Source organism: Sturnira hondurensis, unplaced genomic scaffold (genome assembly GCF_014824575.4).
Source record: "Sturnira hondurensis isolate 20B ecotype Veracruz unplaced genomic scaffold, ASM1482457v3 Scaffold0022201, whole genome shotgun sequence".
Classification (NCBI taxonomy): domain Eukaryota; kingdom Metazoa; phylum Chordata; class Mammalia; order Chiroptera; family Phyllostomidae; genus Sturnira; species Sturnira hondurensis.
The window spans coordinates 10,940,777-10,967,806 of record NW_028094832.1 but is presented as its reverse complement, the minus strand read 5'-3'; the positions used below and the strand labels follow the sequence as shown (position 1 = coordinate 10,967,806).

Here is a 27,030-nt window from a genome sequence, read left to right as displayed (position 1 = left end):
CTTTTTTTCTTCTTCTTTTATAACACCCTTTAATATAATACTGGTTTGGTGGGGATGAACTCCTTTAGCTTTTTATTGTCTGGGAAGCTCTCTATCCATCCTTTGGTTCAAATAATAGCCTTTCTGGGTAGAGTAATCTTAGGTCCTTTCTTTTCATCACTTCACATATTTCTTGCCAATCCCTTCCAGGTTGCAAAATTTTTGTTGATAAATCAGCTGACATTCTTATGGAAACCTCCTTGTAGGTAACTAACTGTCTTTCTCTTGATATTTTTAGGATCCTGTCCCCCTCTTTGGCCCTAGGTGTAGGTTAGCAGTCTAACTCAGCTGAGGGTAGAACAATGTTACTCCATTTTACTCATAAAGAGAAATGTGTATATTTTCTGAGATTAGCTGGGGTGAGCCTATCATCTGCCTATTACAATGATTTCTGTACCCTCCCCTCATTCTGCTCATCCATTCACTTAATAGCAAGCTGTCTTGCATTTGCAGAGAGACTTGTACTGAGACTTGTGCTTGGCAGGGCCCCCACCTCCCTGTCACCTTGTGGGCCCCTCTTCTCACTCATTTCTTCCCAAATATTCTCTTCTTTCTTTGGTTGTTCTGTGTCACAACTGTGGTCCCTAAGACTGTGAAACAGGGACAATGTCTTTTTGTGTGAAAGGACCTCCTTTGTCAGCTGGAGGGAAGGGAAGAAGACACTTTTCTTCACTCATCCAGTTTCTTTCTTGTGGGGACACTGTTGGGGATGTGACCCAGGGTTATGTGAAGGACAGAAGCCACTCAGGGGTTGTCCTTGTAATAGAGGCATCACTCCCTCCCTTTCAGGGGCAGATTGCCCTAAGGAGGAAAGGAAGGGGTGGGCAGCAGGAAGGGTAGGGCCATGTTAAAACAGTTGGGGACAATAGAGTTTGCTGGAACTGGATGGGAAGAGGATGGTGGAGCAGAGGGTACTGCACCCCAGGCCCAGGGTGGGCATGTGGTCTTTATCTACCTGATACTACAAATGTCACCACTGATAGGACAGGGTCACCACTGGCTTCCTCATTAGTCCTTGCTGCCCATGTCAGCACACATGCTCCTCCCATGAGGGCCGAGACTCTGAGAGGGTGGTGGGAGGTGGGTTCTCGTTCTACAGATTGTCCTGGGGAAAATAAGTCTGACTTGGATCCAGGAAAAGAGAAGGGGCTGGGCAGGTCATTTGTCCTAGAAACTGAAAGCATCCTGTTGGACAGAACAAGTCCCAGTTCTCTTGTCCAGAAACTATCCATTTCCTGCTATGGACTTTTTTGGGAAAATGGAAATATGCCATCCAGGCTTCTTTTGGGACTATGTTTTAAAAATTAATATTTAAGTTTAAAGCATCTCAAGGAATAGTAATAATTTCCTGCCTGTTGCAAACACCAGGGGAGAAATGTGAATGTAATATCTCTACAACTAGCATTGAGGTCAGGAGCCTGGATTTGCTGCTGACTATTCTCCAGTAGAAACTCAGCAGTAATCCCCAATACCATGCAGGCTAATTGGCTATGGTGGCCCCAACAGCTCACTGCAGAGCATTGTTCAGTGGAGAGAGTAAAGGAGGAACTTTATGTTGGAGAAACCTGGGAGACTTCACCTTGATCAAATGGCTTCAAATATGGGGCCAGGAATGACAGACCAATCAGAGATGTGACAACAGTTGTCTGAGAGGGTGTGACATTACCACTGAGCCACCTGCACCCCCTGAATGGAATCATGAAGGAACATCATACAAACCCAAGTCTTGGGACAGTTGACAACATAAGGGGCCCAAACTCTTAAAAATGTTGATGTCAAAAAGATTTGGGAATGGCTTTAGATAAAAGGAGGCTGAAGGGACGTGACAAGTGGATGTGCCACAGTCCTGGGTTCCTTTGCCTTAAAGGACATCATTGGGACAAGCAAAAGAACTGTGATATGATCTATAGCTTAGTAGCTAGAGTTCTATCAAGGTTAATTTCCTAGTTTTGATTATTTTACTATGATTTATGGTTTTAGGAGAACATCCTTGTTTTTCGTAAATATACACTGAAGTATATAAGAGGCAGCATGCCTGCAGCTTGCTGTCAAATGGTTCAGAAAAATACGTATATTAAGGAAAGACAAGGATAAAGTAAATAGAGTAGAAGAGGAAATCTGGGTGAAGGGTGCATGCTATTCTTGCAACTTTCCTGTCTGAAGTCTTGTCAAAATTAAAGACCTTCAATACACAGTGATTAACAATAGAAGTATGTCTCATCCCACTGTGACAGTCTGGGTGTACTGGCCATCAGGGCCGCTGGGCCCCACATGGTCAGGTGGCGACCTAGGCCCGTGCCCTAAGGCTGCCCTCCTTCTGCTTGCAAGGGTCACCACTACAGCCGCAGAGAGGAACAAAGTTCGAGTCAGCAGAAGACAACTGCTAGTTGAGCCAAGTGCCATGAACTTCAAGCTTGCTGAATCTGCATCTGGTGACCCAGGGAGATAGCAAATGCAGCATGCAGCTGGCAGACCCTGCACAATGAGGGAGAGTGGGCTTGAGGGCATCTGCAGCCTGCCATAGAGTCCTGTCCAAAATTCAGAGGTCATTTGGCATATGGCACCTAGTCCACATGTCCCACATCTACCACTGCTCACTAGTGGCTTGCCCTGGTTGCCCCAAACATCCTAAACCCATTTCACTTTGTCCAGAATTGGCAGTATTTTGGACAATGTTTCTTGTTAGTCCCTGCGAGTGAGCAAGGATTGAAATTCGCCTCTATAAGTTTGTAAGAATCATTTGTGCACTTCCCATCATGTAGCTGATGAGTGGAGATCAGAGCACTGGAGGACATGGGGAGACTCAGAGCATCCCTAAGTTTGAAAGGAAAGGAAGTATATAAGTCACCACCCCTGCCCCCCTCCCCTTGCATAGCTGAGTACTGCTGAGCTGTGTCTCAGGGTACCTGCTTAGTGGTGAGCTGAGGTCCTGCCCACAGTATGGTATGGAGGCAGAACACCAGGTTTGTATGAGGTCTGGTAGAGGGTGGCCAGAGTCCCAGCTCCATCACTAGCTGTATGACCAGTTTTCCCATACATAAAGTGGCTGGACTACTACAGCTGACATGTAATGTTCCTGGTGGTTGGTTCTCTTCTCCCTGATGTTGGCAACTCACACTGCATCTCTCTAAAAGGGGTAGACCCTACAGAAGCATGCTCTAGACTGCCTGACTTCTGAGAGGCTGCTGGTCCTGGCAAAACTCATTGCTACCAGGGGCTGCTGCCTCTGTATATTAATGTTAGTGCAGGACCAGAGCCTATGTGGTCTCTAGAAATTTGGAAGACTTTTAGAAGCCACTCTTCAGAGCTTGAAACTATATTCTCTTTGACCACAAGATGGCACCCTGCAATCATAATATCTGAGACAGGCTCCGTTAGGGCCAGTTTTTTAAAATCTTCTTTTTACCTAGATGCTTTCCTTAACCTTTGTGGACAAAATTGTATGCCCCAATGCCTCTAGAAAAAGTTTTACAGAGAAGTTGTGTCACCCCTCTTGGTGATGAGTGGGATCTCCAGAGTCAACAGTTTGGGTTCAAATCCCAGCTTTATGACCTTTTGGCTGTGTGATCTTGGGAAAAATTATGTCACTTCTCTGCCCAACTTTTCTCATCTGGCAGTGGTGATAAGACCCTACCTATTAGGGTCATTCTGAGGGTTACATGCAGTTTAAAAATGTTTGTAATAGAGACTTCCGCCAAGATGGAGGCATAGGTGGAAACACTGTGCCTTCTCCCACAGCCAAGTTTGAATACAACAAAGGTTTGGAGAACAAAGACACAGCCACAAAACAGAAAATTGAATTATACAGAAGTCCGACAACCACTAACCGTTCAACGGGGACGGTAAGAGGGGCGGAGCCAGCAGCGGAGCAGGGTCAGGCAGGAAGGATCCTTAGACCTAGGCACACAAGTGGCCCGGACCCAGTCAGGGTGTGGGGCAGACTGACCGCAGTCCCACATTCGTACACAGTGAGATGGACCACACAGGCCCCAGGGGGCGAGGGCTGGCGATGGTGGCACACTCGCGTGCAGTGGGACAAAATGCGTGGGCCCAGTGACGGTGGCAGCTGCCGCACCTGTAGGGGCCACGGCAGGAGATGGCAGACTGGACGCCATTGCTCCTCTTTGACCCTGCCCCCACATACAGCATCAAAACCCAGCGACTTAGTTGCCCTGCTCTGGTGAAGACCTTAGGGCTCCGATCCTGCTATGTAACAGGCACAAACAGCCCAAAAGATGGCGCAAGAAGAACTCAAAGTCCCAGAGCCAATAACCCTAAGCGACCGAGAGATTGCCAGCCTCTCAGAAGCACAATTCAAAACACTGTTTATCAGGATGCTCACAGAACTGGTTGATTATAGTCACAAATTAGAGGAACTTATGAAGGCTAAACTAATTGAAATGAAGGGAGATGACCAGGAAACCAATAGTGATGGAAAGGAAACTGGGACTCAAATCAATGGAATGGACCAGAAGGAAGAACAAAACATCCAACCAGAAAGGAAGGAAGAAATGAGAATTCAAAAAAATGAGGAGAGGCTTAGGAACCTCCAGGACATCTTTAAACGGTCCAACATGCGGATTATAGGGGTACCAGTAGGGGGAAAGAAACAGCCGCAAGTGGAAAACTTATTTGAAGAAATAATAAAGGAGAACTTCCCCAGTCTGGCAAAGGAAATAGACTTCCAGGAAATCCAGGAAGCTCAGAGAGTGCCAAAGAAGTTGGACCCAAGAAGGAACACACCAAGGCACATCATAATTACATTAGCCAAGACCAAAATGAAGGAGAGAATCCTAGAAGCAGCAAGGGATAAGGGGACAGTCACCTACAAAGGAGTACCCATCAGACTGTCAGCGGATTTCTCAAAAGAGACCTTACAGGCAAGAAGGGGCTGGAAAGAAGTATTCCAAGTCATGAAATCCAAAGACCTACAGCCAAGATTGCTTTATCCAGCAAAACTTTCATTTAGAATGGAAGGACAGATAAAGTGCTTCTCAGATAAGGTCAAGTTCAAGGCATTCATCATCACCAAGCCCTTATTATATGAAATGCTAAAGGGACTTATATAAGAAAAAGAAGATGAAAAATATGAACAGTGAAAGGACAGCAAACACACAGTTATTAACAACCACACCTAAAACAAAAGCAAATTAAGGGGACAGCTAGAACAGGAGTGGAACCATAGAAATGAAGGACACATGAAGGGTTAGCAACATGGGGGTGGGAGGAGGAGGAGGGGGGAGAAGGCACAGAAAATAGCATAGATGGTAGGTAGAAAATAGATTGGGGGGAGGGCAAGAATAGTGGGGGAAATACAGAATCTAAAGAACTTGAGACACGTGGTTATAAACTAAGGGGGGGAGAATGGTGGGGGAGGGAGTGTGTGGGTGGAGGGGAATGAAGGGGGGGAATAGAACAACTGTAATGGTATAATCAATAAAATATATTTTAAAAAATGTTTGCAATAGTGCCTGGCACATACCAAACCCTATAAAAGTCTGGTAAATTAAATCATAATGCCATTACTGCTAATAACAGTATACTCAAAACTTGTCCCACTCTTTTTGGATGGGTGAAATTTATTTAGTTATTTATTAAATTTAAATATCAATTTATTTATTTTTAAAATTAAAAAAAAAAGATTTTACTGTTGTTCAAGTATAGTTGCCTGATTTTCTCTCCCCCACTCCCTCCAACCCCAGCCATCCCCACCTCCCTCCTCTGATTCCACCCCACCTTGATTTGTCCATGTGTCCTTTATAGATGTTCCTGAAAACCCTTCCCCCTCTCCTCCTATTACTCCCTCCCACCTCTTCTCTGGTTACTATAAGTCTGTTCTTAATTTCAATGTCTCTGGTTATATTTTGCTTGCTTGTTTGTTTTGTTGATTAGGTTCCACTTAAAGGTGAGATCATATAGTATTTGTCTCTCAACGCCTGGCTTATTTCACTTAGAATAATGCTCTCCAGTTCCATCCATGCTGTTGCAAAAAGTAGGAGCTCCTTCTTTCTTTTTGCTACATAGTATTCCATTGTGTAAATGTACCATAGTTTTTTGATCCACTCATTTACTGATGGGCACCTAGGTTGCTTCTAACTCTTGGCTATTGTAAATTGTGCTGCTATGAACATTGGGGTGCATATGTTCTTTTGGACTGGTGTTTCAGGGTTCTTAGGATATAATCCCAGCAGTGGAATTTCTGGGTCAAAGGCAGATCCATTTTTAATTTTCTGAGAAAATTCCATACTGTTTTCCATAATGATTGTACCAGTCTTCAATCCCATCAACAGTGAACTAGTGTCCGCTTTTCCCCACAACCTCTTCAACATTTGTTGTTTGTTGGTTTGTTTATGATGGCCATTCTGACAGGTGTGAAGTGGTATCTCATTGTCATTTTAATTTGCATCTCTCTAATGGCTAGTGATGCTGAGCATCTTTTCATACTGTCTCTTGGCCCTCTATGTCCTCCTTGGAGAAGTGTTTGTTCAAGTCTTTTGCCCATTTTTTAATTGGGTTGCTTGTCTTCCTGGAATGGAGTTGTATGAGTTCTTTATACATTTTGGAGATCAAACCCTTGTCCCACTGGCAAATATGTTTTCCCATACAGTTGGTTCTCTTTTCATTTTAATGTTGTTTTCTTTAGTTGTGCAGAAGCTTTTTATTTTGATGAGATCCCTTTTGTTTATTCTTTCCTTTATGTCCCTTGCTCTAGGGGAGATACCAGTGAAAATATTGCTGCACAGAATGTCTGAGATTTTCCGGCCTATGTTTCCTCTAGGACTTTTATGGTGTCATGATTTATATTTCAGTCTTTTATCCACCTTGAACTTATTTTTGTGTATGGTGTAAGTTGGTGCTTGAGTTTCATTTTTTTTACATATAGCTATCCAGCTCTCCCAACAGCATTTCTTGAAGAGGCTATTTTTACTCCATTTTATGCTTCTTCCCCCTTTGTCAAATAGTAATTGACCATAGAGACTTGGATTTATTTCTGAGCTCTTTATTCTGTTCCACTGGTCTATGTGTCTGTTCTTATGCCAGTACCAGGCTGTTTTGATTACAGTGGCCTTGTAATACAGTTTGATATCAGATATTGTGATCCCTCCTACTTTGTTCTTTTTTCTCAAAATTGCTGCAGCTATTTGGAGTCATTTATAGTTCCATATAAATTTTTAAAATGTTTGTCCTATATCTGTGAAATATGTCATGGGTACTTTAATAGGAAGTGTGTTGAATCTATAAATTGCTTTGGGTAGTATGGACATTTTGACGATGTCAATCCTTCCAATCCATGAGGATGGTACATGCTTCCATTTGTTTGTGTCTTTCTTAATTTCTTTTTTCAGTGTTGTGTAGTTTTCTGAGTACAGGTCTGTTACCTCCTCCATTAGGTTTATTCCTGTGTACATAATTTTTCTTGTTTCTATATCAAATAAGATTTTTTCCCTGATTTCTGTTTCTGATATTTCATTGTTGGTGTAACAAAATGACTTTGATTTTTGAATATTGAGTTTGTATCCTGCTGTTTTGCCAAATTTATTTATTAAGTCAAGTAGTTTTTTGATGGAATCTATATGATTTTCTATGTACACTATCATGTCATCTGCAAACAATGACAGTTTTGCTTCCTCCTTTCTGATTTAGATGCCTTTTACTTCTTTTTCTTGTCTGATTGCTGTGGCTAGGACTTCCAATACTATGTTGAATAAGAGTGGTGAAAGACAATCCTTGTCTTGTTCCTGATCTTAGTGGGAAAGCTTTTAGTTTTGCCCATTGAGTATGATGTTGGCTGTAGTTCTCTCATATGTGGCCTTTATTACATTGAGGAATGCTCCCTCTTGAATGGGTGGAATTTGATACTAGAAAACTGAATTCCACTTAGAAGAGTCTCAAAAATGGATTGAGTATACTTAAAGATTTTGAATTTTTAAAATTCCTGATGTATTATGTAAACAATTTTCATAATTTATTGCTATAATCACTATATTTTGCCATGTATAATGTGCACGCATGGTTTGTGAGCATTATACATGGGATTATTATACCCATGGCATGTAATCCTTATACCCATGTATAATGTACATTCTTATTTTTCCCTCAAAAATTTGCAGAAAAAAGTGCTCATTATACATGGCAAAATATGATAATTTTGAAAAGTAGATATTTGTCAAAAAGGGAGTGAAAGTTTTAGCCATTGCAGATTGCTAAATTGTGTGTCTTGGTGAACTACATGCTATAGAAACGTGTCCCTAGGTGTCTGGGTGCTGGCACCTCCTTCATGCCTCTAGTGCATAGCCTGAGATTTCATGGCAGTCATTCCAGAGTGAACCTCCAAGTGCAATGTAACCATTTTCACTCAACTGAGAACAGACTAACATCAGAGAAAGATGAGCAGTTCAGGAGCCAAAGGTCATACTCTGGCTTCTCCTTTTGGCAGAAGCCCAGCCTCGCAGATGTCTCACTTCTTGATCTGTTACCATATGGTCAAAAATCACTCCACATAATGCCTGAAGCAGGAGTCAGGTTGATGAGGTCTGGTGCTAAGGTTATTGCCCACGAGAATTTTGAAATTGAATAAAATCAGATTGCAGAATCCTTAATTGAAGAAAAGTTTAGTTGAAGAAAGTAAAAAATCATCTAAAATCTCACCACTTCAAGATACAACCATAGTCCATATCTTGATATTTGTACAGTGCTCATCATGTGTACTAGATATTTTTGCATAAGAATCACACAATTCAGTACCTCAGTTTCCACATTATATCCAAGGCTTTATCAGGCCGTGGAACACTCTTCATGTTTCATTTATGGCTACACCATGATTTAACACCTGTCCCCTATTGTGGTTTCAGATTTTCCTTATTAGAAGAAATATTGAAGTAAATATTTCCTTGTCATATATATTTTGAAATATGCTTTTTAAGAAAAACTTAATAAAAGGAGATTTAATTTGTGGATAAGCATAGACTCTTACCTTACAGTGAATTTTTTTCTTTTTAAAATTTTATACTTACTCCTTTAAAAAAAATTCTCACCCAAGGACTCTTTTTTCCTCACTCCATTTTTAGAGAGAGAGGAAGGGACAGAGAGTTACACTGATGCGAGAGAGAAACATTGATGGGTTGCCTCCCATATACTTCTAGACTGGGGATTGAATGGCTAACCTAGGCATGTGCCCTGATGGGACCAAACCCACAATCTTTTCGTTACAGGACGATGCTCCAATCAACTGAGCCACCAGCCAGGGCTAAAATTTTATATTTCAATTACAGTTTATATTCAGTATTATTTTGTATTAGTTTCAGGTGTACAATATAGCGGTTAGACAATCATATACTTTACAAAGTGACCTCCCTTGTATTTCAAGTACTCACCTGGCACCATACACAGTTATTATAGTATTATTACCTATATTCCCTAGGCTGTACTTTATATCCCCATGACTCTTTTGTAACTACCAGTTTGTACTTCTTAATCCCGTCATCTTTTTCACTCAGTCCCCCCAACCTCTCTCCTCTCTGGCAAACATTGATCTGCTCTGTATTTGTGAGTCTGTTTCTCTTTGACTTATTCGTTTTGTTCTTCAGATTCCAATATAAGCAAAATCATATAGTAGTTGTCTTTCTCTCTCTGACTTATTTTACTTAGCCTATTACCCTCTAGGTCCATCTGTGCTGTTGCAAATGGTAAGATATCATTATCTTTTATGGCCAAGTAAGTATCATTTCATATTGTATGTACCACAGCTTTCTTTATCTATTTATGTATTGATGGACACTTAAGCTGCTTCCATATTTTGGCTATTATAAATAATGCTGCAATGAGCATAGGGGTATGTATATTCTTTTGAATATGTTTTGGGTTTCTTCTGACATATACTAAGAAGTGGAACTACTGGATCATAAGACAGTTCCAGTTTTAATTTTTTGAGGAAGCTTCACACTGTTTTCCATAGTGGCTGCACCAATTTGCATTCCCACCAACAGGTCATGAGTCTTCCCTTTTTTCCAAATCTTTGCCAATACATTGATTTATCAATGACAGTCATACTGACAGGTGTGAGGTGTTATTTCATTGTGGTTTCAATTTACATTTCTCTGGTAATTAGTAGCACTGAGCAATTTTTCATATATGTATTGGCCATCTGTTCATCCTCTTTAAAGAAGTATCTATTCAGGTCCTCTGCCCACTTTTTAATTGAATTTGTTGTTGTTGTTGAGTTGTATGAGTTCTTTATAAATTTTGGATATTAACTCCTTATGGAATCTATCATTGATGAATATCTTCTTTCATTCAGTATGTTGTATTTTAGTCTTGTTGATGGTTTCTTTATTGTGCAAAATGTTTTTAATTTGATGTAGCTCCATTTGCTTATTTTTTTAAAAGATTTTATTTATTTATCTTTAGAGGGGAAAGGAAGGAGAGAAGGAGAGAAATATCCATGTATGGTTGCCACTCATGCATCCCCTGCTGGGAACTGGCCTGCAACCCAGGCATGTGCCCTGACTGGGAATTGAACCGCGATCTTGTGGCTCGCAGGCCTGCGCTCATTCCACTGAGCTATACCAGCCAGGGCCCCACTTGCTTGTTTTTTGTTTTGTTTCCCTTGCTAGAAGTGATATATCAGAAAAAAAAATATTGCTAAGAGCAATGTCAGAGAGTTTACTGCCTCTGCTGTCTTCTAGGAGTTTTATGGTTTTAAGTTTTACATTTAAGTCTTTAATCCAGTTAAGTTTACCTTGTATATGGTGTAAAGTGGTGGTCTACTTTTACTTTTTGCATTTATCTGTCCAATTTTCCCAACACTATTTATTAAATGAACTATCTTTAACCCATTGTATGTTTTTGCCTCCTCTGTCATGTATTAATTGACTATAGATACTTGGGTTTATTTCTGGGTTCCCTATTCTGTTCCACTGATCTGTATGTCTGTTTTTATGCCATTACCATGCTGTTGTGATTTCAGCAGCCTTGTAGTATAGTTTGAGATCAGGTAGCGTGATACCTCCAACTTTGTTCTTCTTTCTCAAGATTGCTGTGGCTATTTGGGAGTCTTTTGTGGTTTCATATAAATTTTTTGATTATTTGTTCTAGTTCTGTGAAAAACACCATTAGCATTTTGATAGAATTTGTGTTGAATCTATAGATTGCTTTGGGTAGTATGGACATTTTAACTATGTTAATTCTTCCTATCCACAAACATGGTATATGCTTTCATTTAGTCCTATCTTCTTCAATTTCTTTCTGTAATGCCTTTAAAGACAAATACAGGTCTTTTACCTACTTGTCTTACCTTACACTTTATATCATGTACTATCTCTTTTGCTTGAGGTCAAAGTTAAGCAAGCAGCAAAACCCAGTTTTGAACCCTGTTCTGCTAAGTACAACCTCCAATGTCTGGGTATTTATACACTTTAAATGATCTTTCAGAACATAAAGTAGAGCTTTTAGTTACAAAGTTCTACTAATTTATTATATGCTTAGAAGTTAATGTTTTCTGAAGGGTAACCACAGTATCTTAGCTACTGTACACTGTTAGAAAAGAAGGTTTATCCCAGACTCAAATGTCTGAAGGGGCCAGGCAGGGGTTAAACAAGTCAGCAGGCCTAATGTGACATTTGGGACATGTTCAGGGTGGCAGGGGAAATGCATGCTAACTGCTTCTATTTATACAAACAAACAAGTCCGACCTGAATTTTTAAGTCGTTTTAAAACATTGCCCACCAAACAAAACATGAACGTGGGACAAATGGTGACCAAGTGTGACCTTTAGAAACTATAAAGTTCATGAAGGGCAAAAGGAAGATCTTCATTTCATATGGGGGAAACAGAGTCACAGAAGACCGGCACATGGCCAGGCCATGTGAAAGTCAGCACATCTGTGGCTTTTCAGGGGTTTTCAGCCTATGGCTGTGACATGTGTCACAATCATTTCTTACTCATGACACAGGAAGTACCAAGTGCGTGAATGATTTGTCCCCCACCCCACTTCAGGACTTTCACTGAGCTAATGTGATCCTCTCAAAGGCTAAGCCATTGCTCCTTCCAGAAATCCCTGTCTTTGTGGGGACTGACCACAGATGCCAGGCTTCTGTTAGGTGGGGATTTCCCTTTTCAGTTTCCTGTCTCCTGCCTCAGCTGTCATTTGAAGCCTCCCCATACACAGACCTCATGTTTCAGAGGATGGGGTGCGTGGCAGTGTGTTGGGGCACCATGCTGTGCTTATTAGATTCTGGAACACATTTGTGGTGACACTGCTGAGATTTAAGTGTGTATCTTGCACAAAGAATTTAGTTTCTCTTTTGAGGTAATGTAGTATTATCACCAATTCATTGCTGTCAATCCCNGCCCCCCCCCCCCCCCCCCCCCCCCCGCCCAATGCATGAGTCTTTTTGGGAAAAAAAACCACTTTTGAAACCCAAGGAGGCCTGTGCTGCTTGAGAAGGGGCTGACAAAAGAGTGGAAGTGAGGGATTGACAGCAATGCCTAGCCATTAGAAAGGGACCAACTCAGACTGCTTTCAGAACCCTGTGTCATGTGGGAGACCCATCCTGCAGAATCTGGGACACAAATAATGCTTGCCCTGTTTGAGTTCATCTTTTAAGCACCTAGTCTCTTTGTTTTGCTGTTCAAACTTCAGTTTCTTTTAAAATATTGCAAATGTAAAGGCTGCAGGGGACAAGCAGGTCATGTAAATGAACGAAGCTCTGGGTCCACAAAAGGGCATGGAGGAAATGTGGTGAACTGGAAGGTACTGCCCAGTTTGGGGTTCCAGTGCCTCCTTTCCAGCTGATGGTTACTGTGGTGTCTGTGCTTAGTGGTGACTGCAGGCAGAGGTGGCCAAATCTCATTTTGCAAAAGAAGCTGGACATCCAAGTTACATGAAAGCTGCCAGTTTTGAAAGGTGGCAATGACTGGGGCTTTTACTAAGACAGCCTGGCTTTGAGCAGCACATTTGTGCCCTGCAGTCTCTGGTGGGGCTGTAGGCATAAGGAGGATGAACCTGCTATGTAAAGATGGTGTTTGGGCACACTAAAAACAAATAATTCAAGAAATTGCCACAAGGACTATATCATAATGTTGACTACTTATTCAAGGCCTATTTCCTTCCATTCCAAAATCAGCAGACTCTCTGCCAACACTTCAGTTAGGCCTTGAGAGTAACCAAAAAACGAATTTCTGAGAATGTGTTAACAAAACAATTAAACAGTCAGCACACCCAAAGGCTTTTAAAAACATAGCATCTCTGGGGATGTTTCTTTAATAAAGTCACCATCACCTGTATTATTAAGGTTCAGAGAAAGGCTTAGGGATACAATCACGAGGAGCTTGGAGTAACAGCACAGCCTCCAAAGAGATGGAGCTCCAGCAGGCTGAGACACTGGCTGAATGCCATTTGGGAGCATGGTAGCATCACAGTGGGCAGCATCACAACAGGGCAGGTGGGCCACTGGCTATTGTCAACAGTCATCTATCTTGGGGTAGACTGAAGGGCCCAAGGGCCCCAGGGTTGGGGTGCAGCCTCTTCCACTCTTCTCCTGTAGTCTGAGGGAAAACGGCCTGTCTTAGTCACAGCAGCTCCTGCATTTGTCTAACTGCAGGGTGGGGCTTGGGGGGTTCTGATAGAGGGCCCACCTTTCCTTCTGATAAAATGTTTCTTTCCTAATTGAGATGAGGGTTTGGGGGCAATTTGGAGTGACATAAGAAACCCATGTGAAATCATATTCTGTGTCAGAAATGCAGTTTTCCTGAAATGGAATACTTAAAAAATGTGAGCAAAGTGTAATAACCCCAGGAAGTTGTTAATAAGCTCTCTCCCTCAGGGCTGGCTCAGTGCCAAATGGAAATGCTGTCCCTGTCCCCCTCCCCAATCAGGCCTGTCCAGCAGCCTACTCCAGGAGGAGGGGATGAGGCCTGGTGTGCAGGGAAATTTTTGGTATTATAAATGGTGATGGGGGGAGGAAGTGCTAAGATGTCAAATAAGTCTTATTTGCAACATTTCCTGGTGACCTGGAACCAATAATTTCTTTTTGTAAAGCTGCCTCTCCAGCCAGTGAAAGCCTACCTGAGGGTTTGGCTATTTGAGCTAGATGCAACTCTCCAGCCAAGTGAATTAAAAAAAAAGTATTTATTGATTTTAGAGAAGGAGAGAGAGAGAGAGAGGCATTGATTTGTTGTTCCACTTATTTATGCACTCATTGGTTGATTCTTGTATGTGCACTGCCCAGGGGCGAACTGTGCTCTAACCAGCTGACCTACCTACCCAGCCAGGCCTCTTGGCACAAATCCATTTAAAAAAGAACAATACTCAAGTTTCAATCACTTAAAAATAAACAGATTTTATCCAGTCGAGGCACACCATCATTTTATATGCCACCAAAAAAGAAAGGAAACAATAGTAAACAAATGCAGTATAATGCTGCCTGGCTCTACCTCGCTCCAGACACGTCAGTTTCAGGAACGTTAGGTGAGCAAACACGGGCTTCTTGGAATCGGAAGAGGTGGCCTGATTTTGTAGCTACCTTTGCTGGTAAACCACCCGGGGGCGCTAGCCACTAGCTCACTTGGTTATTTTTCTTAATTATCTCAGTTAGGCTGCAGAGCTTTCGTGAGCTTCCAGGAATCCCCTCCCACCGCCTCACCTACCCTCCCTACCCCCACTCTGGGTGTTACAGCTGCTGTCCTGCCCATTCTCCAGGGCCTCCGCTAGCTACAGAAGGATGAGTTGCTGTGGAGAGCTGCCAACCCCAAGAGTGAGCAAAGAGCCTGAAATGATGTAGGTCCAAAATGGTCACATCATAGAATGTCTCTTAAATTCTCTTAAGGTCTTGTCCAGTTTTATTATTCTGTTTATTACTGGAAAAGAATCTTTTTATATATACATATTTAAATAATTAAAAAATTCAAAATACCGTAAGAAATAAGGACTCTTGCTCCATATGTCTCACCCACCTCATCCTCTGGTGGGTTTTGCAGCCCTCACTATGACTTCCATCAGTGGGTAGTTTGGCCCGGGCTCAGTGGACCCTGTCAGAGCCACCCCTTGACAGCAGAGCAGGGGGCCAGAAGTCAACACCAGAGGCTAATGGAAATAGGTGGTCAAGATCTTTCTGGCGACCTGTAGAGGGCATTCCGGGAAAGGGATTCTAAGCTTCGTTTTCCAAGCTTCTGGGGACTGGAACCTTGGGGTCCCAGTGGAGTGCACCTAACTTCGCAGATAGTGCTGCAGCGTTGAGTTCCTTTTGCTTCCCAGGTGGGGCAGAACTGCAAACAAATGGGTCACATGTGCAGAGGGGCAAATGCAGGTGGAGGGCACTGAATGGCGCAGGAGTGGCACGTGGCCCAGACCCCCACCATTGGGCAGCTCAGCGACCGCCACGAACTGAGCCTTCCTGCTCGTCCCACCAGGCAGCAGGTGGACAGTGTCGCTATGAAGAGAAAGCCTTGATTGTCCCTCCCGTAAACTGCCACACGCCAGACCTCCACTATTATGCGCCCTCCATAGAAATGTAAACGAGCCGCGTGCGCCGGCTACAATCTGCTCACGGGCCCAGCGCCCGGTAGCACTTTACCAGGGTGCGGGGACCTTTACTAGGACCTTTTCAGCGCCTTTGGGTTGGGACACTGAGCGTGCATTGAGGACTTACCCGCATGCTCCTAACCTTAAGTGTCGATTTTGCAAGCTTAAAGCCAGAGAGCTCTGCATGCTTTTGCTTTAAGTTTCAGTTTCAAAGCAACAGTTTCCAAATTAAACTACAAATTAAAAGATAAAAATAGAAAAGTGGCAACAAACAGAAAATAAATCCTTTAGATTATCCAAAGGTGCATTTTAAAAATTGCTAAGTCTCATTGACAAGTATTTTTTTTTTAATATGTAACTTCTCCTTTTAAGGACTTAACCCAGAAAAATCGAGATGAAATCGGCAGGCTCCAATCTGCCTAGTAACACCCTGACAAAAGCAGCAGATTTGAGGCATTGTCATCCAACTCCCCCCGGCACCCCCCACTCCTGCCCCCGCAGCCCTCCCCACGTGGCCTTCTGGCAGGAGCCACCAGCCGCCACCTCATTTGCATCAGAAAGCGGCGTCGGCCAATGGGCTCGCAGCTTCGTGCCAGCTGGCGGCGCCCGGTCCCAGCCTATATAAATGCACGAGCTGCTGCGGGCACACAAGTTAACAGTGGGCGCTCCGAAGCGGGTTGCAGACTTCCACCTCCTCTCTCGCTCGGTCTACTCCGCCAGCTCCTCTTTTGGATATCTAGCCGCTGGTAGACTGCACCATGACACTGGAAGAAGTCCGCAGCCAGGACACGGTTCCTGAAAGCACAGCCAGGTGAGTTGGCACCAGGTGCCGGAAGTTTGGGAGTGAGGGGAGCTTCGCTCTGCAGTGCCTACAGTTGGTCACGGAAGCCTGTTGGCTGGGGAGCTGGGGGGCGGGTACGCCAATGGAGCTTTCAGGGGCATCCATGGGCTAGGGTACTGGGGTGCGTTTCTGCGGTTGGGGACTCCATCGCTGTTCGTGGAGTCTCCGCTCAAGCCGCTGGCTTGTTCTCAGGATGCAGGGTGCCGGCAAAGCGCTGCACGAGTTACTGCTGTCGGCTCAGCGCCAGGGCTGCCTCACCGCCGGCGTCTACGAGTCGGCCAAAGTCTTGAACATGTGAGTATAAGCGCAGCACGTGGGTGGCCATCCGGGCAGCTTCAGGGAGACCCAGGAGATGATGGGGGCATCCGAGCTCTCTGCCCTGACCTCACAACTCCATCTTTGCCCGCCCAGGGACCCCGACAATGTAACCTTTTGTGTGCTGGCCGCCGACGAAGAGGATGAGGGCGACATTGCACTGCAGATTCATTTCACGCTGATCCAAGCTTTCTGTTGCGAGAACGACATCGATATTGTTCGTGTGGGCGACGTGCAGCGGCTGGCGGCCATCGTGGGTGCTGGTGATGAGGCGAGTGCTCCAGGAGACCTTCACTGCATCCTCATTTCGGTGAGTGCACTCCTCTGGTCCCCACCCACTCCTGCCCCCAGTCGGCATCTAGTGGCCAACCTAGCTGATCTCTGCGATCTCCTCTCAGAACCCCAATGAGGATGCATGGAAGGACCCCGCCTTGGAGAAGCTCAGTCTGTTCTGCGAAGAGAGCCGCAGCGTCAATGACTGGGTGCCCAGTATCACCCTCCCGGAGTGACAGCCCCACAGAGGTCCTTGGTCTGATCACTGTGGAGACGCCCCGAGGCGCGCCTAGCGCGGGGCTGGCTCTGTTGACACGCCCTCTGAGGGCACAGGAGTTCGGCGTGGAGACTGGAAGGCGGGGGTACATGGAGAGCAGCGAGGAAGTGCAGCTTCTTCCAAGGAGGGGGCCAGTGGTGGCAGGGGCAGGCTGGCCCTGAGCCAAGGACTCTACATGTGTGGGGAGCGGCTACTCGCCCAGTAAGCCCGGAGGCCAGACATTGGCAGCGATGCTGGGAAGGATGGACTGACCTGGCAGGCGTGACTCAGCAGCCTGCGCTGTGGTCGGGAAGCAGGGGAAAGGCGAGGCCAGTTGGCCTGGACTTGCACAGTTACTGGAACTCTGACGGACCTAGCAGTCTGCACTACTGTTTCAAACGGATCTGGGCAATGGTTCATTTTCCAAAGGATTATGCTGCTGCAGCTTTGAATTTTATAATAAACTTACCGAAACAAACGTATTCTCTTTATTGAGGGTAGGAAGTCCTTTCTGATGGGGAGGTGGTCAGCAGTCTTGCAGGTGATTGCTGAAACTCATGGAGCTGGATGGCACCCGTTCATCCTGCTGTCTAGGCTGAATTATATACAGGCAGGCTCCCAAGGAGCTGGAACTGGGGGAGGGGACACTGCTCAGGAGTTAGGACAGGACTTGAGCCCTGCTCCTATTTTTCTCCTTTTAGGAAGATTTTTAAATTTACAAGGCAGGAGCATACTTCAGATAAGACATCACTGCGGTAGCTGCAGGCTGGCCATCCAACCTGATTAACAGCAACCTAGCTCTGCTCTCCCCCTCCTCTCATGGTTCCCTCCCCTCCTCTCCTCCTCCCCTCCCCCTCAACATCTGCTTATCATAACAGCTCTCCGGAGGCAGGCAGCATTTCTGCACAATGAGCATTGCCTTGTGCAGACGCTGCCTTTTGTGGTCCCTGAGGTTGGCAGCACACAGCTCTCAGGAACCTTTCCCTCTTAAAGGAATGGTGCTTACAGCAATGTCATCAAAGTATTAACATCGAATGTGTCAGCATGGCTGCATTTAAGCAAGTCATTGTTTTTTCATGGCTGTGATAGAAAAAAGATCTGAGCAAAAATGGGAAGGCACCATCCACACAAATAGATGTGAGTTAGTCATCTTCTGTCTACTGTTCTGAGTGTTCTCTGCCCACATCACAGGAGGACTGCTGCAATTCACAGTCCCATTTACGGAAGAAAAATAATTTAAATTATTTCCTTGAAGGCTTACTTTAAGAAATGTCCTGAGTGAATCAATCCTTCTTATGTGATCAATATGAATTGGTTTTACCCCTGCCTGACTTCAGCAGCTTTTAGCAGGGGAAATACACACAGGGCTGGCATGCTGCTAACAGGCTGCCCAGTGTCCACTGAGCCTTTGGGCAGGGCAGTATGCTGTTTATTTAAATAGGGGATTTTACTGATTTAGCAGCAGTTCCAGGTGGCTGTTTTGCCTTATTGGGTGTCACTTCTTTAATTTCCTCCAAATCATGGATGCATTCTCAGGACAACAGGATTGTATGAATTTGATTATTCTTCCCTTAATTAAAGCATTGTGTTTCATGTTTATCAGCTCTCAAAAACATTTCCCCTTCAATTAAACAGAAACCCAATGAAATAATTCAGCTGTGCTTTTGCCCAAGTTTCATTAATATTTTACCAATTTGCTGCTTAAAACTGAGTTTTCTTTGCTGAGGCAGAAACTTTCAAGTGGGTTTCTATGCCAGTCTGCATTCTATGGCCATTTGCCACAGCAAGCTATAGTAAACACCCGAGGGGTATAATTACTTAAAAGGGACGCTTCATGAGTATATTTAGCAGAATATTGCCCAGAGCAGGTGGGCAGACCCTGGTGCTGGCAGACTGGTCCTTGTAAAAAGTTCAGCTGGCAGCCCTTAAGACACTTGGCTTTCTCAGATTAGAATTTACAGCAAGTCTCTCTGATGGAGCCTTGGGGGCTAGGGGAATTTGCAGGGGAAAGAATGCATGCTGGGACTCTATGGCAGGCCCAAAGGTTGTGCTTAATTTTGAGGGGATGAATGGGCATTTAATGCTATTAAAATGAAATACCTCAGAGGACAGATACTAAGATACACAGTGCTTATAAATACATTATTACATTCTCATACTTCGATAACCCTAAGTGGTAATGCATACATAAGCCAGTTATCATGTGCATGTTGAAGGTGATTGTGTGGACTGTTGGGTACAATGCTCTGCACCTAGAAAACACTGAATAAACATTAACTACAACAATACTTAAAAGTTAGTGAAGGCATTCACTAAAGATTGCAGAACTCAAAGTGCAGTAGTGGGTTTGGGACCAGGCTGCTGGGCTCCCTACGCCTCCAAGTGCTAACCTGCTGACATTGGAAGGAAGGTTACTTTCATAAGGTAACTTTGTAAGTTTACCAACATTTATGTATTCATTGTAGACCTTCATTTGTTTGTATTCATTCATTTCATATTTCTGTAGAACATAAAAAATAAAGAAAAAGGTCAAGGTGCCTCTAAAGGCCATCACCACATTTTGGCATCTCTTCTCACCTTCTATTTCCCTCTGAGGTGCACATATCATGTGCAGTACTTAAACACACACAACACTTCAAAATAGTAGGTCTCACCTTGCATTTTGTCACCTCCTGCTTCTTTTTCTTAACATCCTGTTACATGCCCTCATGTCACTCAATGACCTTGGATACAGGGTGTTTCCTGGCTTCAGCTGTTCCAGCACAGTTGTCACATGCACCTAGGTTAGGTTAGGCAGGTTAGTTGTCACAACTACCTAGGTTAGGTAGTCTTCCTCACCTAGAGGCCTCACCAAACAAGGCCATTGCCAGCTCTTTGCAGGCCTAAAGCAAACCTGTGCCTGCCCTGGAGCAACAAGAGTAGGTCAGGCTCCTCTTTTATTCCAAGGTGACCCTTGTTTGCACAAGGAGCAGGGCCTTCATTCTCTCACTGATAAAATGAAAGGACAAAGTGATTGCTGACACTTGTTTTATTTTCAAAGGCTGCAGTTACTAAACCATTAGCCTCATTAACACAGTGGCATTGTTACCAAGACCACTTTAAAAAAGTGAGAAAAGGAGTTTTTCAGAAGAAAAACAAGGATGTTGGCAAATAAAGCAAGGCTGTGGGGTCAGCTCACTGAACAGATAGTCTTTTTTGCTTTTTTCCAAGTTCTTGAGCTTTGCTTGGTTTTCCAAGCCACCAGCTCCTGCATTCCTCATCGGGGGTGTGTCCCCTCCAAAAATCAAAAGGGAATTTTCTTTCCCCAGCCACTGATGAAAGACTTTATGACTTAACTGGGGGCAGTAGGGCAAGTCTGGCCTGGTGCACCTAAGCAGCATGAGGAGGGAAAGTGGAGTCCGCAGGTGGGACCCACTGAGGACCACAGGATGCTCAGAGCTGTGACACACCTTCAATGTCTGTGCTAGAGTGAAGTTATACTGGTCTTTGTTAGAAGCCCTGTTTTCAAGCATAGACCACACTTTTCTTATTTAATCTCTATTAAAAATTGCCAGACTATTTGCTTCTTTTGGCAAATGAAATGTGCATGTAAAGATCTCCTGAGTCCTCTCTACCAACTGCCATCAGTGACAGGTGAGGGCTACTTGCTGGAGTTTGGATTCTGGGAGCAAGTGCTGCTGGAAGCTGCTGGAAATACCTCCAGGGCTGCATGATTCCAGCCCAACAGACAGCAAAAATCTTCAGAGCCTGAGTGAGCTGGGCCTGGGAGGGGCTGCTGCTTCTCCACCTCATTCTGGGGAAGATGTTAGTTCATTGGTTGGTTGGTTGGTTGGTTCGTTTGTTCGTTAGTTTATTCATTCATTCATCCATCTATCCTCTCATTGATTCCTCCATTTATTTAGTGAACAACTACTGTTCCAAGCATTTTCCTGGACAGGGACTCCTGATTAGATCTGTAGCCTGGATTCCAGTGGAGAAAGGAGACCCAGAGCTGTCAGTTTGGCAGTGCTGTGATGAGGCCAGGGCCCGTGTCCTCAGGGTCACTCATTCTACGGGCCTAGAAAATTCAACCAGGAAGAAAAGGTGAGATGGGAACACAGAAACACCATTTTCCCATGCCTGTAGTTAATTTAATGAGAATAGTACAGGCCATCTAACAAATATGTCACAGTTGGCATTGCAGGTCACTATGACATTCTAAATGCCCTCTACCTCTCTCTCCCATTTATTCCTTTCTTCTGGTTTCTCTCCAGTCAAACTCTTCTCAGGCTGTAGACATCTGTTTCTTCCCCCAAATTTTAGTGACTTCCCACTTCACACAAATTATGTTTTCCTTTCCCTCCTGCCCTCCTCCATTCTCCCTTCTTTACCCTCTTGGTGTACATTCCTTCCTTCCCCTTTGACCTTCTCTTCTTTTCCTCCTCTCCTCCCTCCATTTTCTTTCCTTCCCCTCATTCTGGTTTCCCTCCCCGCTCCAAATTATTGAATTTCTGCCTTGAACAGACCCTGGGGATATAGCCATGCACTTCCTACTGTGTGACAGCTCCCTAGCCCAGCAGCTAGGCTCTCTCCCTTTCATGCTCTCTTGCTCCTCCTCTTCCTTACCTGGTGACCAGACTATGCCTCTCCATCACTCTCTCCTCTTCCACTACTCTGGCTCTGACCTTTTGGGTTAAGCCCCCATACCCTCCTGACTGGTCCTGAAGTCTGTCCCTGCCCTAGGGCCTGGCCTAGAGCCCAGTACAAAGGGTAACACTTTGTTCTTCTGATAGGGGAACTCAAGAGTTAAACATTTTAGCTTCAGTCAGAACTGATAGGCTTAAGTGATTAATATACATGGAAAGCTATTACTCCAGGAAATGGAATGCACGACCATGTGTGTCCATAGGCCAGCCAGCAATTCAGTCTTTGTGCCACAGGGAGTCTGCAAGTGATGGAGGTGGTATCTGAGCCATTGTGTTCCAGGGAGGGAACACAAAAATGCTGATCAACAGATAAAGAAATACTAGGAAAATCATTACTGACTGCAACTCTTATTCAATTAACCTTTCCCCCAAACCCCTTACCTACCCTTTCTTCTTCTTATAAAAAGGTTGGCTTGAGAAAAGTTGTTAAGACAGTGTTTGAGGGTACATAATTCGCTGTCTTCTAGATCACCAGCATCTGAATAAAGCAGCCATAAAGATTCAATCCTTGTCTCTACTTACTGGTTCTGGTAGTGACAGGTAGCACAAATGCTAACTTTTCCGGTTTCACTTCTAGGGATCAGGGCCCTCACCTCTGAAGTCTGTTCATCACATAGAGATGGGACTGTGGAGACCAGGCACTGAGACTTCCCAGGGAAGCGGCTGGTATGTCCTTACCCTAGGCAAATGTGGGCTCCCTGTCATCATGATACTCTTGGTGTTCCATCCAACCTCCCTGACTCCTGCTCTTCGTCCTTCCCTTTGTCCAGTTTACCTGCCACTTTCTGCCTGGGCCATGAGTGACTTGGGCCCTCCCATAAGTGTAGGGAATGTCTGGTTTAGTGTCTGGTAACAGGAAAGCTCCTGGTCAAACGAGTCCCTGTAGAAGTGGGAAGGATGATTGAGTCCTGCCCTCGACCTCAGCAAGCCTGTCCCTCACATCTGGGTTTTCTCTTCCATTTTTCTGTCTTTGCTGAGTCCCTGAGCATGACTGACAGAGGCTGGCACCTGATAGCGTAGTCATCTTGGGAGGAGGGGAACCGAGTGCCCAGGACTGCAGGGCTCACCTAGAGGCTGACGGATGCTCCTCTCAGTCAAGTATCAGCCAAGTGGTGCAAAGTGAAAGCAGGTGGGTAACTGTACTCACCAGGTCATAGTCAATAAGATAATTTTCCCTGATGAGTCACTTAGCTTTGGAATATAGCACAGAGGTTCTAGGGAGCTGAATGGACTGTGTCCTCTCATTGTTCCTTCTTACAAGAAGGAAAATGCACTATAACATCTCAGAAGATATATCATCACAGGGAATACAGCCTGACAAGAAAAGAATGACAGAAGATGTTGATAATTCAGTGTGGAAACCAGCACCTCATTTTTTCTGCCTCTTGGGAGGGTAGGCTCATCTGGCAAAACTGTCTTCTAAGCAGAAAGGAGTAACTTTTGGATAGATATGAAAATATGAGCCCTTAAAACTGAACTAAGACAGTCAGGCTGCAAATAAGTGAAGATTACAGGAGTCTTCTATAGGAAGAGTTTTTCTTTGTTGGGGAGCACAAGGATCTCACAAAATCCTCTCAAAGATTACCAGTTTTGTGTTGGTAGGAATCCTGTGAATATTTCAGGAGGGCCACCAAAACACCTGAGCCCCCTCTCCATCCTGATTCAGGACAGGTGGCTCTCTTTGAACAGGGCAGATAGAACACAGTTGGATCTACACCTGCAGAGGAAACTACCATGTGTCGTGCTTGTCCTAGTGGCTTCCGAGAAGCTGATGTCTCCTCCAGCATGCCCTGCCCCTGTCTATGATTCTCTACTGTAGAAGGCAGAATTCTACCATTGCCCCAGGCACCACTATTACAATGAGTTTAAAGTATTTAATCCCATTAAGTGATTAAGGTTATTAATCAGTTGATCTGAAAATCGGGGATGCTGTGCCTGGGCCAAGCCTAATCACCTGAGCCCATGAAAAGCAGAGTTTCCTCTGGCTAATTGTGGAAAAGGAAGTGAGTTGTTCCCCCAACTACTCATACCTGGTGTTTTTCCACACCAATTCTCCAAATCTCTAATGCCAGCTGGGTGTCCAAAAATTCAATTCAATTCTGATTACCTAGAGTTAGTGTCAGACCCCTCAGGTTAAGGGCTTTGTTTCAGAAGACTGTCCCCACAATACAGTACTTAGACTACCCACTCTCCTGCATAACCAACTACAAATTTGGAGGTTCTCACAACTCCTTTCATCCTTGATAATCAGCTGGCCCAACTCAGAGAACTTAGGAACACTGTTTACTTAGTAGTTTACCAATTTATTATAAAGGAAACAATGCAGGAGGGAAAAGATACACAGGGCAAGGTATGGGGGAGGCGAGGAGTTTCCATGTCTGGGTGCATCACTCTCCCAGCACCTTGAGGTGTTCACCAATCAGAGTTCTCCAAAAATAATTAGGGCTTTTCTCTGGAGGTTCTATGACTCAGCCACAATTGATGAAATCATTGGCCATTGGTGATTGAGCCCCACCTCCATTCCCTCTTCCCGCCCTGGAGGTTGGGGGTGGGCCTGAAAATTTTAACCATCTAATCCAGTGGTTGTTTTTCTGGATTGTTTATCTGGAGACAAGCCTCAGGCCTGACTCATTTAGGGGTCCTTCAAGAATCCTCTCATTAGCATAAATTCAGTAGTGGTCTGAAGGGGTTTCTTATGAAGAACAGAAGAGCAGCTCTCATCCTTATCACTCAGGATCTCACAAGCATTCTACAAGCTCTGTGCCCCGAACTGGCTCTCCCTTGGGGCCTCTCCCAGGGACCCGCCCTGAGGCCCAGCTGTATGCAGCTGCAGGCAGTGGGCCAGTGGGCACAGAATTCTCCAGTGGGAAAATGTGATCGGCATAGGGTCCACTTGCTGATGATGATGTTTGGTACCTGGCCTAATTGTCTGGTAGTGTAGTATTTCAGTAAAAGCCAAGCCCTTTTTTCTTGTGGCTGATTGTGGCTTCCTGTTACCTAAAGGAAACATTTCTGTCTCTCTCTCTAACCTTTGGACATGGGGACTTTGAGGTTGGGAGAGCAAAGTCACTATGGGAACATTGTTAAAAGGGTGTAGAAGCTTTGTTTTACCCCCCAAAGTGAGTTCTCAACCACTGACCATTTCTTGATCTCATACCAAGCGCTTGATGTGGTTTTACTTCATCACTCGAGGGGAGGTGGGATTCATGACTCACATTTGCAGCAACCCCTTGGGTTTTGTAGTGAGGTGGTTGAATTGATTCAGCTTTTTGACATAGTCAGTGCAGCTAAGCCTCTATGATGGTAGCTTGGGTGACATTCACTTAATCTGATCTTCTCTGAGTAGGAACATTACAGGAAGGTAACTTTAAATTGTTGGGTTTTTATTATGACAAAATACAGGCAAATAGAATTCTAAGCAGCCACATCAATACAGCAATAAAAAGCAAAATTGAAAGACAAATAACAGACTGGATAAACCTCCTCTTCTCAGCAAGATCAAAGTTCCCTAGACTTAATCAATGGCAGCAAAGCAATTCCTGGAACTCCTGGCCATGAGAGGAATTTGATGCTAAGAATGCCAGGACAGAGGTTGCTGATGGGGGTCAGGCAGAGCTATCGGGAGATTCACTGAAACTCCATTGTACGTTCGTCATGCTTTTGGATTTCTGCAAACCACTAAAGTTCTGGTTTTGTGGGGGCCAAAATAAAGACAAGATAAAGCCCAGGGAATGGAATGGTTGGCCCTCAGTCAGTAGATACTCATTTTGGGTTGGTCGAAGGTTTGTGGTGCCCCAGGTAGCCTCAGAGACTACGTTTGCAGTCTCCATGCCAGCCAGGGCCAGCTCTAGCAGTGCTGAGGGTGGCCCCTGGGCCCTCAGCCTCCCCAAATGCACAGAGAAGACTGAGGAGAAACCACGATCCAACCAGGTGGGGCTGAAGAAGTGGGAGCAAATGTGGGCCAGAGGATAGGTGGCACATCTCTGCTACACCTGGAGCCTTGGCAACCTGGAGCTTATTTGTCCATGTGAGGTCCCTGTTCAGAATCCTGATTATGTTGATGGAGAAGAAACCCTCACCTAAGTAGCTCATTCCAGGACCCTCTGAATTCCCCGCCCCCCCACAAAGGTCTGGTGCTGAGGTGAGTCCTGGGCTAGACCATGGGCTCCCTCTCTAGTTACCAGTTACCATTAGTGCCCTTATGGTTGGGTCTGTCTTTCCCACAGCAGAAATGTCTTTCTCCTCCATAATTGTCTCTTTTCCATACCCGTCTCTCTCATCTGTTTATCTCCTACACATCTGTTTCTCCTCTACACCTGTCTTTCCTCTATACTGATCTCTCTCCACACTTGTCTCTCCTCCATATTATTTCTCTTCTCACATCTGTCTCTCTCTACACCTGTCTCTTCTCCATATCTGTCTTCCTCTACAACTGTTCCCCCTCTACACCTGTCTCCATACCTGCTCTTTCTTCCACACCTTTGGTGCAGGTTCTCCTCTTCTCTGATATAGGCTCTCCAGATCCCTTGGTGCTGGCCTTGGACTTCCTGTCTGCTCACTATTGCTATCCCACCTTTCACATTGCTGGTTAACAATTACCTTTTTATGACACCAGTATCATCATGTTATCTTCCTTTCCCTTCGGTTGGCTGGGGCCAAGATGAACAGATTCTATTGCTTTCTCTGCCCTATCTTGCTCTAACCATCAGGTAGCCCTCCCCCAACTTCTGCATGGGTCGCTTCTTCTTCCCTCTCATGGCTCTTCTTATATATTATGGAGATCTGTTTACAAGCCTAAGCATCCTTCATGGGGAGGAATATAGTTCCCACCTGAAATACCTTAAATCCAGTACAGTGCCTGGGGCAGCTCGCTCCATAGACTAACTGGGTGAAACAATGTTCTTTGGAGCATGTATGCACATCAAGCTTAGTTCGTGTCATATAACCTATAATGCCTGCACTTGAAGTGCTTCATACAAGGAGGAGCAGAACCAGTTGAGCAAGAGCACTGGTTTGATACCTGTTGTAGAAGTTGGGTAAGATTTGCCCTTTCATTATCATCATTTTCATTGTGATCATCATTACTATCATTACCATCTAG

At 44.6% G+C, this 27,030-nt stretch overlaps 1 protein-coding gene across 1 annotated transcript; it reads left to right on the top strand.

Annotated features, from left to right (window-relative positions):
* The first annotated feature begins 16,194 nt into the window (after positions 1 to 16,194).
* On the top strand, positions 16,195 to 17,722 carry GADD45G (growth arrest and DNA damage inducible gamma). The gene is made up of 4 exons (XM_037034803.1): positions 16,195 to 16,370; positions 16,593 to 16,694; positions 16,812 to 17,025; positions 17,114 to 17,722. Exons 1-4 carry the CDS (start codon positions 16,318 to 16,320, stop codon positions 17,222 to 17,224), a joined length of 480 nt encoding a protein of 159 aa, XP_036890698.1. The 5' UTR covers positions 16,195 to 16,317; the 3' UTR covers positions 17,225 to 17,722.
* The last annotated feature ends 9,308 nt before the right edge of the window (positions 17,723 to 27,030 follow it).

What these genes read in the sequence shown, in the direction of transcription:
- GADD45G (XM_037034803.1), top strand. Translation starts at nt 16,318, where the DNA reads ATGACACTGGAAGAAGTCCGCAGCCAGGACACGGTTCCTGAAAGCACA. An exon ending in GTTCCTGAAAGCACAGCCAG is followed by an intron (nt 16,371 to 16,592) that starts GTGAGTTGGCAC and finishes GCTTGTTCTCAG; the next exon opens with GATGCAGGGTGCCGGCAAAG. An exon ending in TCGGCCAAAGTCTTGAACAT is followed by an intron (nt 16,695 to 16,811) that starts GTGAGTATAAGC and finishes TTGCCCGCCCAG; the next exon opens with GGACCCCGACAATGTAACCT.